This window comes from Notechis scutatus, chromosome 6 (assembly GCF_049901735.1).
Source record: "Notechis scutatus isolate UNSWTSFEM ecotype Mainland chromosome 6, rNotScu1.2, whole genome shotgun sequence".
In the NCBI taxonomy this organism is placed as follows: domain Eukaryota; kingdom Metazoa; phylum Chordata; class Lepidosauria; order Squamata; family Elapidae; genus Notechis; species Notechis scutatus.
This window is the reverse complement of record NC_142014.1, coordinates 32993740-33007305: the sequence shown is the minus strand read 5'-3', so window position 1 is coordinate 33007305 and position 13566 is coordinate 32993740. Positions and strand designations below refer to the sequence as shown.

Genomic DNA, 13566 nt, shown 5'->3' with positions numbered 1-13566 from the left:
TACTAACTTTCTGCCACATATACACATCTTAACATTTGTCCCTCTATTTTCCCATCTGTAGTAAACATTCTACTAAAGTACACAAGATATAATCTACTTGTTCTCATTTTTTACCCTTTGGGGAAACTTGCAATAGTTCTCCATCAACTGTCCCATTTGGCACATCAAAAAAAATAAACTCCTGGAACATAGGAATTACCAAGAGTAAAACTTTGTTGAAAGATTCTTTTAGGCACAGCAGAAGCAAAGTCAGCTGTGAGATTTTTTTCATGAAAACCCACATTGGTAAAAACCCCTTTTCACCCTGGACCACACACGGTTCATTGTCCACCAATTATACTCAGTACTTTTGTTTTAGGAAAACAGTCTGTGCCAGCTGATAGGTCTGAGAACTTGGTCTTGGTGGGTATCTCCTCTCTGGCATTAGAAGGCTCTCATGCATTCCTTAGCCCACCTCACATTATATGTCTCTCTCCTCATTGGGCCAACCGGGATGTTCAGCATGAAATCTACACCAAGTTAGCTACCTTCATATCTATTGCAGCCACCCATTCTGCATTGACTAAGGTAGCGATGATGAATCTTTTAGGCACCAAGTGCCTAAAGCGCAAGCGCATGTGCATACCCAAAATATAAGGTGAAAGTGCTCCCAGTGAGGCTCTTTCCTTGACTGCCTGCCTCTTCTATGTTTCCCTAGCCTTTTGCAATGCCCCTACCACCCATATTTCCTTTAACATTTCTATCCATTTGGCCAAGGATGCTGATGACGGCTGCCCCCGTGGGATTTCCGACATGGGCCCAAACTCTATTCCGCTAGCTACCCCGAAAGGGATAAACCCTGTACTACTATGCACGGAGTTATTGTATGCCACTTCTGCAAAAGGTAGCAGTTCGGCCAATTGGTCTGTTAGTAGTTGACATAACACCTGAGGTACTGCTCCAAAACTGAATTCGTATGTTTTGACTCCATTGGTACTAGGATGATAGATGGAGGTAAGGCCCTGTGAGGAGTCAATCAGGTTGAGGAATTCCTGCCAAAATTTTGACATGAACTGCACTTGGTCCACAATGATGTGTTTTGGGACTCCATGTAGCCGATAGATATGCTTCACAAACATCTTCCCCAGAGACCAGGTGGAGAGAATCTTCGGGCACACTACAAAATGTGCCTGCTTGGAAAATAAGTCCGTGATGGTCCAGATTAAAGTATTTCCTGCACTTTCTGGCAATTCCACAATAAACTCCATTGAAATCTCTTCCCAGGGCTTCATCAGTTTGGCCACCAGCTGAAATAGACCAGGGGGCTTCCCAAGTAACTGTTTCATTGAAGTACACACAGGGCAGCTGGCTACGTATTCCTCTGTCTTTGGCCACCAGAACTGCCTCCTCATTAAAGTGAAAAGTTTTTACAAACCCAAAATGTCCTGCTGCCTTTGCAAAATTGAGGTCAATTGGCTGGCTGTGACATAAAATTTTGTCCCTTTCAATGCCAACCCTTCTTTCAGAGACAGGTTGTCTTTGTGCTGCTGGAACCACTCATCTCTTACCAGGGCATCTTTCAGGGGTTGCACTACCTCCTGGGCTGGCTCCAGTTGGGATGCTGCTTGTTGTCGAGTGATGGCGGGTACTGCACACTGTTTAGATGGAATGATGCAAGTGATCACTGCTTCTCAGGCACAATTGTACTGCGGCACTTCCTTGCAGGGAGGGCAACTGAAAGGAAGTTCTTTTCTCCAAGTAGATATTGGAAGGTGAAATTGAACCAATTAAAATATTGAGCACATTGGACTTGCTTAGGTGACAGTTTCATGGGGGTCGTCAGTGCTTCTTAGTTCTTGTGGTCCATCCAGACCTCGAATGGGACCAGTATTCTCTGAGAACTATCTCCACATCATGAGGACCCACTGAACTTTGCAAGCCTTCTTTTCCCAGATATCCCAGTGCCTTTCAATATTTGACAGTTTGTGGGATGTGTAGGTGCAAGGTTTCAATTCCCCATTGGCATTCTTTTGGAGTAAGACTGCTCCTATTGCTACATAGCTGACATCAGCCTATATTACAAATGGCTTCTCCAGGTCGGGGTGCTTCAGGACCGGCTCTGCAGTGAATAGGTGTTTCAGTTTTTCAAAAGCAACTTGGCAGTCAGGGGACCAATCCGGGGGTTGGCTGGCTTCCACCCCTAGTTTTCAGCAGATTTTTTTTCAACAGGGCTATCTGGGTGAATGTGGGAATGAATTGGTGGTAAAAGTTGGCAAAGCCTAGGAAGCTCTGTAACTGCCTCCTGATTCGTGAGGCTCCCATTCTAGTATGGCTTTCATTTTGCTGGGGTCCATTTCCACTCCCTCATTAGAGATACAGTACCCCAGATAGTCCAAGCAAATTTTGTGAAACTCACACTTGGACAGCTTTGCGTACAGTTGGGCAGTTTCTTGATTACAGCTCTGACTAGCTTCACATGCTCTTCAGGGGTTTTGGTGTGTATTAATATATCACCAAGTACACCAAAACCCCTTTGTATAAATGCTCCTGTAGGACTTTGTTTATTAGTTGCATGAATATAGCAAGAACCCCCTGCAGCCCGAAGGGTATTACTCAGAACTGGTAGCATCCAAGGGTGCAGATGAATGCGGTTTTCCGCTTGTGCCCCTTTTTAATTTTCATTATGCCTCTCTCACGTCCAGTTTAGTGAAGACTTCCCCCCTTTGCCAAATAACACAACATGTCCCTCATCAAGGAGATGGGGTACATGTTCTCCACACATATAGAGTTTAGTCCTCTATAATCCATGCACAGCCTAAGGAACCTGTACTGCTTTTCCTTGAATAGCACAATCTCTATAGTGCAGTCCGTGAGGTGAGAGCATGTCTGATTTCTTCTCACTGAAAACTTCAGCTAGCTTGCGATACTCTCCTGGAATCAGAGGCTCTAACCCATCACCTCCTTTTAGTGTATTTGCTGTTTCCGCTTTCACTTTCCTAACCGCAGGTGCTCAGCCAGCTTGCTACACTTTCCCTAGCTCTTGCTGGTTAGAAGTTTTTCTCCACATCACATCTGCCCCCTCTTTGTCCAGCTCACAGAGGGGTTCCATTTTTTCCACCATGCCAATCCCAGGACCACAATGAATCTAATAGTCTTTATGTAGGTCCCCACTTTGAGCTTTACTGGCTTGGTCAGGCAGATAGCTGGCATACGCATGTTATTGATCCATCCAGTTGGGAAAATGCCATGGATCACCTTAGTTTCCTCAGTCTCAGTCCCAGTTCTTCCACCACCTGGGGACTGACTATACATCATGTGCACCCTGAGTCCTGCAATGCTGTAATAGTTCCCCTCACCCCCGAGGAGGGCACCATGATCCTGATCCTGGCTGTCATGGGGATGATGGTGCCACTTATCCTTGGGTCATCTTCCCCTTTATTGTTGCTCTTGTAGAATACTGGACATGCTTGGGTGATGGTCAGAGTTCCCTCTTCCTCACTGGACTGGGGAGAGAACTCAACGAACGGCCACCCTACATTTGTCTTCAGCTTCACGGAGGGCCTCTTCCTTTTGGGCTGACTGGCAGGTGGAGAAGCAGATGCTGGATGTGGTGCGAGGCACTTGGCTGCTCGATGGCCCTCCTTCCCACAGAGGAAATAGGCTCCCTGGTTCTGATGAGGCTTGTTTCCTCTGGATAGTGTTGTATCCTCTTTGCCCACTCTGGGACCCGGCTGTCATTCAGGCATTCTGCAGGGTTGGCTCTGAGAACTCCCATCAGGTTGATTTCTATCTCGTCAGCCATTTGGCATCCCTCGGGGTATCCAGTTTTGGTATAGTTCTTGGTTCAGCCTTTCTCGGAAGTAGAAAACAGCATACATTCCGGCCAGTCCCTCAAGTGGCTAGCTAGGCTGCAGAAGTCTTGGATGTACTCTATTGCTGGCCACTTTCCCTGCTTAAAAGTTCAGATATAGGATTCTGTGCGTTGGGCCACCTCGGGGTCCTCAGATCGCTCCCATATGATCTGCATGAACACATCCAGATCGTCCAGCTCCATTGCCCTTCTATTGTGCAGGGACACTAGCCATCCGGCAGCACCGCCTTCCAGGTTGGATACCACTGTGTGAACCCAGGCTGGGTACATTCCCCCATAGTGCTCCATATGGTGCCACATCTAGGCCAAGAAGTAGGCCAACTTGTCCCCCCATCAAAACAGACCATTAGAGTGGGGGGGGGTCGTTCATCTCTGCTGCTGCCACCAGTGGTGGAGGAGGGATCCCAGGTGCTGCCAGGGACACGGGGGCCTGCTGGAGGAGGGGTGGCGGAGCCTGCTGCCACTGCTCCTTGCACTGGAGACCCAATCATCCTGGCAGGTGCTGGCATCATCAGCTGCAGGAGGGAAGGAGATTGATTGGTTAGAACTTTCACTCCATGTGTCCCAGCCACCATTGCTGCGGCACCCAGTGACGCCACTCCTTTGATCTATAGCCCACCAAACTTTTTCCTCCATCAATTGATGGGCTGTGGGTGGCTGTTGAAAGTTTCCACTCGACCGGCTGTTTTTCCTTCCAGTTCCTCCCTCAGATCACATTAACTCTTTCGAGAGTTAGGGGGTCCTTAAATTCCGCCGCCCTCCCTACTTTCACTGCCCAGCAGGTCTTTGGCTCCTGGTAGGGGGCATATCTCATCTGCTCCCTTAAGCTCTTTGGCTGTGGCTCCAGCTTCTCAGCTCTCTGGGATGTGCTCCTTCTGGCTGTAACACCACCAGAGCTTCTCCAACCAAGGTTTCTTCCAACTTCTTTTCCTCCAGCTCATTGTCTATTGCCGATATTTTGGGGTTTCTGACCTGCTGGGGTCCAGATAGTCACTATTGTTAAAGTTTCGTTTTTAGTTTATTTTATTGTCATTGCACCTTGTACAACGAAATCAAACACCATCTTCAGTGCACATCATGACCATGACCATGAAAGTAAACACAAACACACATCCTTCACCCTTCACACATTGAACTGGAAACCCCCGACACCACACCAACACTGCACTATACAGCAGAATTCAAAAGAGCTACTGCCCTGGGATAGAAGCTGTTTTTCAGCCGATTTGTCTTTGTTTTTATTATTCTGTACCGTCTGCCAGATGGTAATAGTTCAAAAAAAGGGTTCCCAGGATGAGACGGATCTTTGGGGATGTTTTGAACTTTCTTAAGGCAGCGGGAGCGATAAATCTTTTCCAAAGAGGGGAGAGGGCAACCAGTGATCTTCTGGGCTGATTTAATATAAATTTGGCACATCCAAAAAAAGAAACTCCTGGCATTTAGAAATTACCAAGAGTAAAACTTTATTAAAAAGTCAATTTAGCAGAAGCAAAGTCAGTTCTGAGCTTTTTCTGCAAAAACCCACATAGGTAAACCCCCCTTTTCATCCCTGGGTTGTCCATCAATTACACACAGTATTTTTGTTTGGGAAAACAGTCTGCACCAGCTGGTAGCTTCAAGAACCTGGCCTTGGTAGGCATCTTCTCTCCAGCAGCAGAAGGCTGTCATGCATTCCTTAGCCCTCCCCCGCCCCCGCCCTTGGAATTTACCACCCCCCCTTCCCATTTCTCTTTGGCAAACTGTGAGCTGGAAGTTGATGCAGGTAATGATGAAAGCAAGTCAGCTTTGACAATTTCTCTTGTCAACCTTGGCTTTTGATACATTAATTATGAGAGCTATCTCATTGTATCATGCAGTCTAACAGTAAAATATCTTTGAGCTTTTCAGCCAATAAAACATCATTTCTGTATAAAAATATAGTATACTTTCCTGTCCTTGATGAACAGATTTTAAATATTCTTTGATTTAATTTGATTTGGAAGGCTGCCTGAGCAAATGAATCTAGACATCTTACATAGATAGGTTAAAAAAGAAGAAGAAATGATTAAAAGAGAAACTGACATGTGGGTCCAGACAAAATCATCCATTACCTTATAGAAACCCCACCAGGGGCTCAACAAATGATTTAACCCCATGCCTGGGAGCAAAGCCTCATCTTCAAAGACTTGTAGAATCCTTATAAGATGAGAGTCATGGGAAACAGGGAAGGGGGAAACTTGTCCTCAGTGCTGAATAATTTATTTTCACACGTGGTTTAGTTTCCTGATACTCAGCTCTCAATCCATTTAACCTCCAGCTTTCAACTCCATTTTTGCTCAAAACCTTACATAATTAAACACAATTCAGTTTATTAGGTCTTGACAAACTTGAACAATGGGCCCTATCAAAATGAATTTTAATGTGGAGAAAAGCAAAGCTTTACAATTAGGCAGGAAAAATCAAAGGTACAAGTATAGATTAGGCGAGATCTGTCTCAAAAACAGTAACTGTGAGAGGAACCTTGGAGTCTTAGTGTGTGATCATTTGAATATGAGCCAGCAATGTGCAGCAGCAGCCAAAAAAGCTAATACAATCCTGGGTTGTACAATCAGAAGCATAGAATCAAGATCATGTGAAGTATTAGTGACACTTTACAAAATCCTAGTAAGACCACATCTGGAATACTGCAACCAATTATGGTCACCATATTATAAAAAAGATGTTGAGATCTTGGAAAAAGTTCAGAAAGTTCAAATATGAAGAACGGCTGAAGGTTTTGGGTGTAATCTAAAGAAAAGAAGTGTTAGGGGTGACATGATAGCAGTATTCCAGTATTTGAGAGGCTGCCACAAAGAAGAGGGGGTCAGATTATCCAAAGCACCAGAGGGCAGGACAACAAATAATGGTTGGAAACTGATCAAAGAAAGAAGCAACCTGGAATTAAGGAGAAACTTCCTAACAGTGAGGACAATTAACCAATGGAAAAGCTTGCATTCAGAAATTGTGGGCGCTCCATCACTGGAGGTTTTTAAGAAGAGACTGAGATTTAAGACTTGTCTGAGATTGTATAGGTTCTCATGCTTGAACAAGTGGCTGGAATGTCTATGGTCCAGGTGCATCACTCCTTTATGCATCCCATTCCCAGCACGATTGGCCTTGGATATGTTAAACAACTCAGGCTGGCCTCTGAGTCAAGGCCTCCCCATCGCTTCTTAGAAATTCCAGTTTTACTTCCTGCACGCTTCCTCTCCCAAATATCCATTGCTTCCCCCCGCCCATCGTTTCCATGGCAGCTGGTAGCAAGCTTGAAGGAAAGCGAAGATGGCCAGGCTGCGCTTTTCAAGGCAATTGGAACAAACTAATCCCTCTGCAGTTTTTGCAGTCACTTAATACTTCTAGTATTCCCTAACTAACTGTTTCATTCAAATTTTTAAAAAGTATATTCACTATTGGAAGTACTTTCTTTAGTTCTTGGCCACTTACAAAACAGTTTTTTAAAAGTGTATTGTCAAAAAGGTTTTGAATTCTGTCTCATTTAATATTAAACCTTTTTTCATCGACTCCCTTCTTTGTAACAGTTTTATCTTTATGCTGTATTTTTCTCTCATTCTTAGTTTTGCAGAAGTCTGTTATACACAGTTTTCCAAGCTCTTTCAGTTTCTTCAAAGAAGCATCTGTTTTCAGCATCGCCATCAGTGTAACCTGAAAGATTTCTTTCTCAATTTGTAACATACATTTTTCCAAGCAGATTTCACATTTTATATTTATGTCTACTCTTCTAATAACATATAATTTATCTTCCTGCAATAATTCTGCTCTTACTCTTGTTTCTCTTTTTTATTTTTTCCATGTCCATTTTTCTCCATAATTCACTCTTGACACTGCCAAAGATTGTCCATCCCACATTAAGAGCTCTTGCCACACTTATATCTCATACTTTGTCATAAATAATCTGATCAGTTGTGCTTCATTTATTTCATATAACATATGCGTGTTTGTGTGTGTGTGTGTATTTGTACATGTTTGTGTGTGTGTGTATTTGTGTATGTGTACATGCAACACACACATACATACCACATATATTTGAAATAAACTTTTTCCTAAGCAGATGTTCATCAAAATTAACATTCTCATTCATTCTTGGATCTATGAATAGTCTAATTATGTATTTGCCATTTTCTCATCTCATTCCAACCTTCCAGTATGGTTTTTTCCCCCCTGGATTATATTCTGTAAGAATTATATAGAACAGGGGTTCTATATAAGCAGCATGTGCACACATAGCCACACTTGCATAAGCAGCGGGTGAGCACATATGTATCCCATTTGCGCTCATGCAAATGGAACTGTGTACATTCTTGCCGGATGCTTGTGCGGAACCATCCCCTCCCTCCCTCCCCCCCCAGTTCGCAAAGCCAGAAAGGTTGGAGAACTCTGATATAGAATTTTTCCAGAAATCCCTTTTGATTTTGCTGGAGCCTGACATTCAGTAGTCATCAGATTAGGAATTATTATCTTCATCTGTACCCATAATGCAATAGATTAAATAATACTTTAACTTTTGTTTTTCAATTTTTTAGGTTTGCCATAGCAAAAGTGGGGAAGTTAATTCTGCAAAAGTAGCAAATCTGGTAAAAGCTTATGTGGACAAATACAGACATTCGCGAAAGAGAAATCCAGATGAAAATCCAGATGTGGAAAGAAAATAAATCCAGAATGAAAAATGCCATCAGGATGACTGCAAAGTGCAATTTTGACTTGGACTTTTAATTAGAAATAGTGGCTGAAATCTGATTTTGATAAAATTATTTTTCAATATAGTGTATAATTTTTCTTATAAATAAATATAGATTAATGCTTCAAGTTTATCCTTTTGCAAAAAGCTATGTAAAAATAAAATAAAAGGAATAAAAGACACCATGTCCCACTCCCACAACTCCCAATTAATAATACAGTTGTTGAATGCCACATACAGTATTTTTGATTCACACAATCTGTCAGAATACAGAATTTTGGGCAGGATAATACAATATATGTGAGTCAGGGAAAAGACTGGAGTAGATTTTTATTTGATTTTTTTTTGCCACTATTTTAAACTATAGTAAATGTTTTTAAAATGTCTCACTTCATAGGTTCAGTGTGTGTGTGTTGTCTTTTCATTTCTCTTGAGGATTTGCCAGTGTTAAATCCCAATATAGTTCTGAAAGGCATAGTGTAGATTTTAACCTAGCACTTCACCTTTGGAGAACCAACCCCTGTTAATATATTACACAAAAGTATTGTGCATTACATTTAACATTGAGTTATTCCTTGCCCAATTTAATTTGTGTTTAATGTTTCAGTACAGCATACTTCTAATCTTCCAACCATTTGAAACATCTGATGGAATATAAGAGGTGGATTGTGTAACCAACAATCTTAGTCAAGTTACCTATGACAAAGTATTAACAATGATTTTAAAGTAAACAGTTGTCTGAGGCCTGTGAAATAAAAGAATATTTTAGCAAGGATTATACAATGATGAAGGCAGAATAATAGACTGCCAAATTCATACTACCATGTGCTAATTTATTGCATGAAGTCCAAGTGGAGAATGTTATACTGATCTTAAATGTATATGTAGTGGGTGGTGAGGAAGGTTGCTATCTAAAAGTAATTCATTAAGCGTATTACAAATATATTTTCAGTCTCTTGCTACCAGCTGTTTTCATAAATGAAGAGCTAAGGAAATAACAGGCTTTGATTATCCCTTGCAACAAAATAAAACGCTAGTGCAGTAATTGCCTTGCATTTCATTGCATTCATTGTTTTACTTGGAACCTAGGTCAATTAAAGGTGTAACTGGGAGAGGCAAACCAATTAAACATGTCTTCTTGAGTGCACTTGTATTTGTGGCAGGCTCCACAGAAAGGCCCAAGACAAAGGGTCACCCAGAAAGTTAAAGCAGAGCACTATCACAGTTATCAATTCACGTTCTATTTTAGACAATGAACTCTTTGCCTATATTGTTTGTGTAACTAAAGATAATATTTATCTTATACAGTCTTTGGTGTGGATATTGTTTTTATTTACAGTCAAGTGCTATGCTTAGCCTTCTGAAGAGAGTTTTTGTTAGAGAAGCATATATGCTAATTTTCAATATATAGTGACTGCTGACACTAAGTCTGTAGAATGCAATTTTGTTTAAACTCAATTTGCATTTTATAATTAAGTGGTTTTTCTCAACCATTTAAGATGGGGTAGGAATTCATAGGTATACTATGTGTTGGTTTGATGCATATGTGTTATTTTCTTAGTCTTTCTGAATTTAGGTCTACTTTAGAAGTTCATGAAATTTCTCAGACTTACATGCTCATTCTTAATTTGTTTTTGCTGAGTATATCTCTTGTCTGCATAAGATGTACTAGCCACAAACCAGACTTTAAAATTTAATCTATGTTTGACCATGGAGCTAGTTTACTTTTTGATGCAAAATAGGGACCCAGTTCAGTGCCGAAAAGGAGAAAAAAGATTTCTGTTAAGGTTGAGACAATCTTCATAATTATTATTATTATCATTATTATTATTATTACTGGTGAGATGATGGATTAGGAAGTTTTTTAATGTTTTCTTACCATATCTCTCCAGTATAATAGCAGCAGATTATAGCAAACTTTCACTGTATTTCCAAACTGAATGAAAAGGGATATTGAGTAGCATGCAGTTGGCCTGTTTCCTTAAATATTTTTTTAAAAGTCATTCCCTAATATGCAGCCTTTTAAATGATAATTCAGGCACACATCACTGATTTGAAAGATATTTGTTTATGTAACAAGCACTTCACCAACAGTGAATGGAGGTAATGTGTACTTGTTAGTTCAAGATGCATCTATTTCTGAATTAAACACTACAAGCATAAGTCAGCATGCTTTGCTTGAAGTATTTCTGGGGCTGGTCATTTGGGGTAGAGTGATTGCATCCAGCATTTTTTCCTTTTCTGGTAATTTTGTCAGTACTGAAACACTGATTCTTGCTGGACATCCTTATGAAGTATGTATATGACTAAATTTGGCCAAACTATACTATTTTTTAATTAAAACAACACCAGCCTTACCACAAATATACAAGGAAAACTTGTAACCAAGCTTAGGAACATTTCTTTATTATACTAAGATTGCAGTCCTACCTATAAAGAGAGGAAATTCAATTCATTAGGGCTTCTGGAATAGACAGGATTAGAATAGCCAAGTTATTTTTGTATTCCTGTGACTATTGACTGAAATACTTATTTCTTGGTAGTACATTGCAAAAATTTCAGTAATAACAAATCCAACTGCTTTAAATTGCTATGAAAAAAATGATAATTGATGTTTCTTGAAATGGTGCACTGAACACTCATTCCAGTCTTTTGGTGTGCATGTGACTTAAATGTGTTATAATTTAAATATAGGAAAATTAAAATCAGGATCACAGTGGCTGATGTAATCCAGGCTCTGGTATCTGTAGCTTAGGGCTGGAATAAAATATACTGAAAACAATATTCTAAAGAGTTTTATGTAGTTCAGAATATTTTCTAATAAATTCTTTTGACTAAGCTGGAATGAGTCTGCCTCTTCTTAAATTGTGCTGATTTAGAAAACGTGCATATCACTTGACATTTCAACAACTGGGTGGTTAGCTATAATTACTATATCCCAGCCAATAATGTATACATTGGGTATTGTCCTATCTCTGTTCAGCGCCTTGGAAATTGGCTTTTCTAAGAAGCAAGCATGGAAACCTAATGTCAGGTTCACATGGTGTCCTGCCATTCTGTTGGAAGGGTGGGGGGAACTGCTTGGTGTCATTTTTTTTGCATGCTTTTGCTTTTGCTATAACTGCTTGGGAATTAGGGGGATTGTCTTTGAAGACAAAGCAGACTCCAAGGCCATTATGAGGGTGAGAGTGAACCATTATCTGCCTACACCTCAAAACAACTTTGTGGCATCACATTGGCTGCTAGCAAACTGGGGGAGAGGTTGGGGTTGGTGATGAATGAATTACTTCGTACTTCGCAGGCTTTTTCAGATTTCACCTGACTTTACTACAACCACACTCTCAATAAACGTTACTTTGATTCTGAGAGATCAGCTGGGACAGGTCCTTATATTAGGCAAAATTTGCAAAGTTGGAGAACCTGGAGGCATATTGCCATTACCATGCACGCAATATCAGCCCAAGGCAGTGACCAGGAGGAAGCTAAGTGCTGGGGGAAAGCATTGACCAGACCTCCCCCTGGGCTGGACCTTCTGGACAGAGGAGCTTGGGAACCCTGGAGATTCATCGAGACCCAGGTGGTCCATTGGAGTCAGAAAGAAGGAAGACTGGGAAGGAAGAAGCAGAGGGGTGACAACAATGCGAGGCAGCTGACAAGCAACCAGAGCTGGAAGAGCTTGATGAGGAAGTCGGAGAATCTGGTTATACCGAACTTGATGAAGTAAGCCATACAGTTCACGATGCATGCCTTCCAAACCCTGAAGACATGCCAGTCATATGCTACAACTGCCACCAGCGGGGCCCAACAGACCCAAAAGGTGTAAGATAGACTAGAATAGAATAACAGAATTGGAAGGGACCTTTGAGATCTTCTAGTCTAATCCCCTGCTCAGGCAGGAAACCCTATACCATTTCAGACAAATGTTTGTCCAATCTCTTCTTAAAAACTTTCAGTGTTGAAGAATTCACAATTTCTGGAGGCAAGTTGTTCCACTGGTTAATTGTTCTAACTGTCAAAACTTTCTTCTTAGGTTGTTTCTCTGATTAATTTCCATCCATTGCTTCTTGTCCTGTCCTCAGGTACTTTGGAGAATAACTTGACTCCCTCTACTTTGTGGCAACCCCTGAGATATCAGAATACTGCTATCATGTCACCCCTACTCCTTTTTATTAAACTAATTCCAGCAACCATTCTTTATATGTTTTAGCTGTCAGGATTCCAAGTAATAAATACATTGCAAGCAAGACTCTGAGGCAATTGAATTCCACAGAGATTACTTTTATTGGAAATATATTGGCACATATCTGGTGAAAACTGACTCTGAAAATTCCTGTGGTTTTCAGAAAGTATTTTGGGCTACAAAAATCCCTCTATCTCAAATCCCCCCTCCCTGACCCTAAGGTCCAGTGTGGCAACATTAAAGTGTACAAAATGGCTTCAGCCAGGCCAACTTCAGGGTTGACATTAACCTCCAGTCCCCTAATCCTCTTTGTTGCTCTTCTCTGCACTCTTTCTAGAGTCTCAACATATTTTGTACATTGTGATGACCAAAACTGAATGCAGTATTCCAAGTGTGGCCTTATCAAGGCCACACTTGGAAGTGGTATGAACACTTCACTTGAGATCGTGTGATATTTATTTTGACAATGGTATATGTACGTGATTGAGTTTGCAGTTGGGAACCTGATGCATAGCCATGCCTCGCCACAAGGCTGCTTCTATCGGCTGATAGAAGTGGCCTCGTGGCAAGGTGAGTGCACGTGGGGCGCTCTAGATGGGGGTGCGCGTGGGGGAAGGAAATTTAGTAACCCCCCAAAAGACGGCCTTCCATACTCCTCTCTTGGTGTTTTGTATCTCCATGCATCATTCATATTTAATCTAAATGTTCGCACTGTCTCTACCTGTCTCTCACTGCCAAACCTTCACTACATCTATCAGTATCACTATCCTCATTTCAGGAATGTCTTTTTGTTTATCCAATTTTATTTTTGGATCTCTTAAT

The 13566-nt window shown here is 41.3% G+C and overlaps 1 protein-coding gene across 2 annotated transcripts in view; it reads left to right on the top strand.

Moving 5' to 3' along the window:
* The window catches only part of SCAF11 (SR-related CTD associated factor 11), a 65144-nt gene extending 53741 nt beyond the window's left edge, over positions 1-11403 (top strand). For both annotated transcript variants that reach the window (XM_026667819.2, XM_087967924.1), the window contains one exon: positions 8410-11403. In XM_026667819.2, the coding sequence (XP_026523604.2) occupies positions 8410-8538 (129 nt within the window). In that variant the 3' untranslated portion in view covers positions 8539-11403. The remainder of the gene's footprint in view (positions 1-8409) is intronic.
* The last annotated feature ends 2163 nt before the right edge of the window (positions 11404-13566 follow it).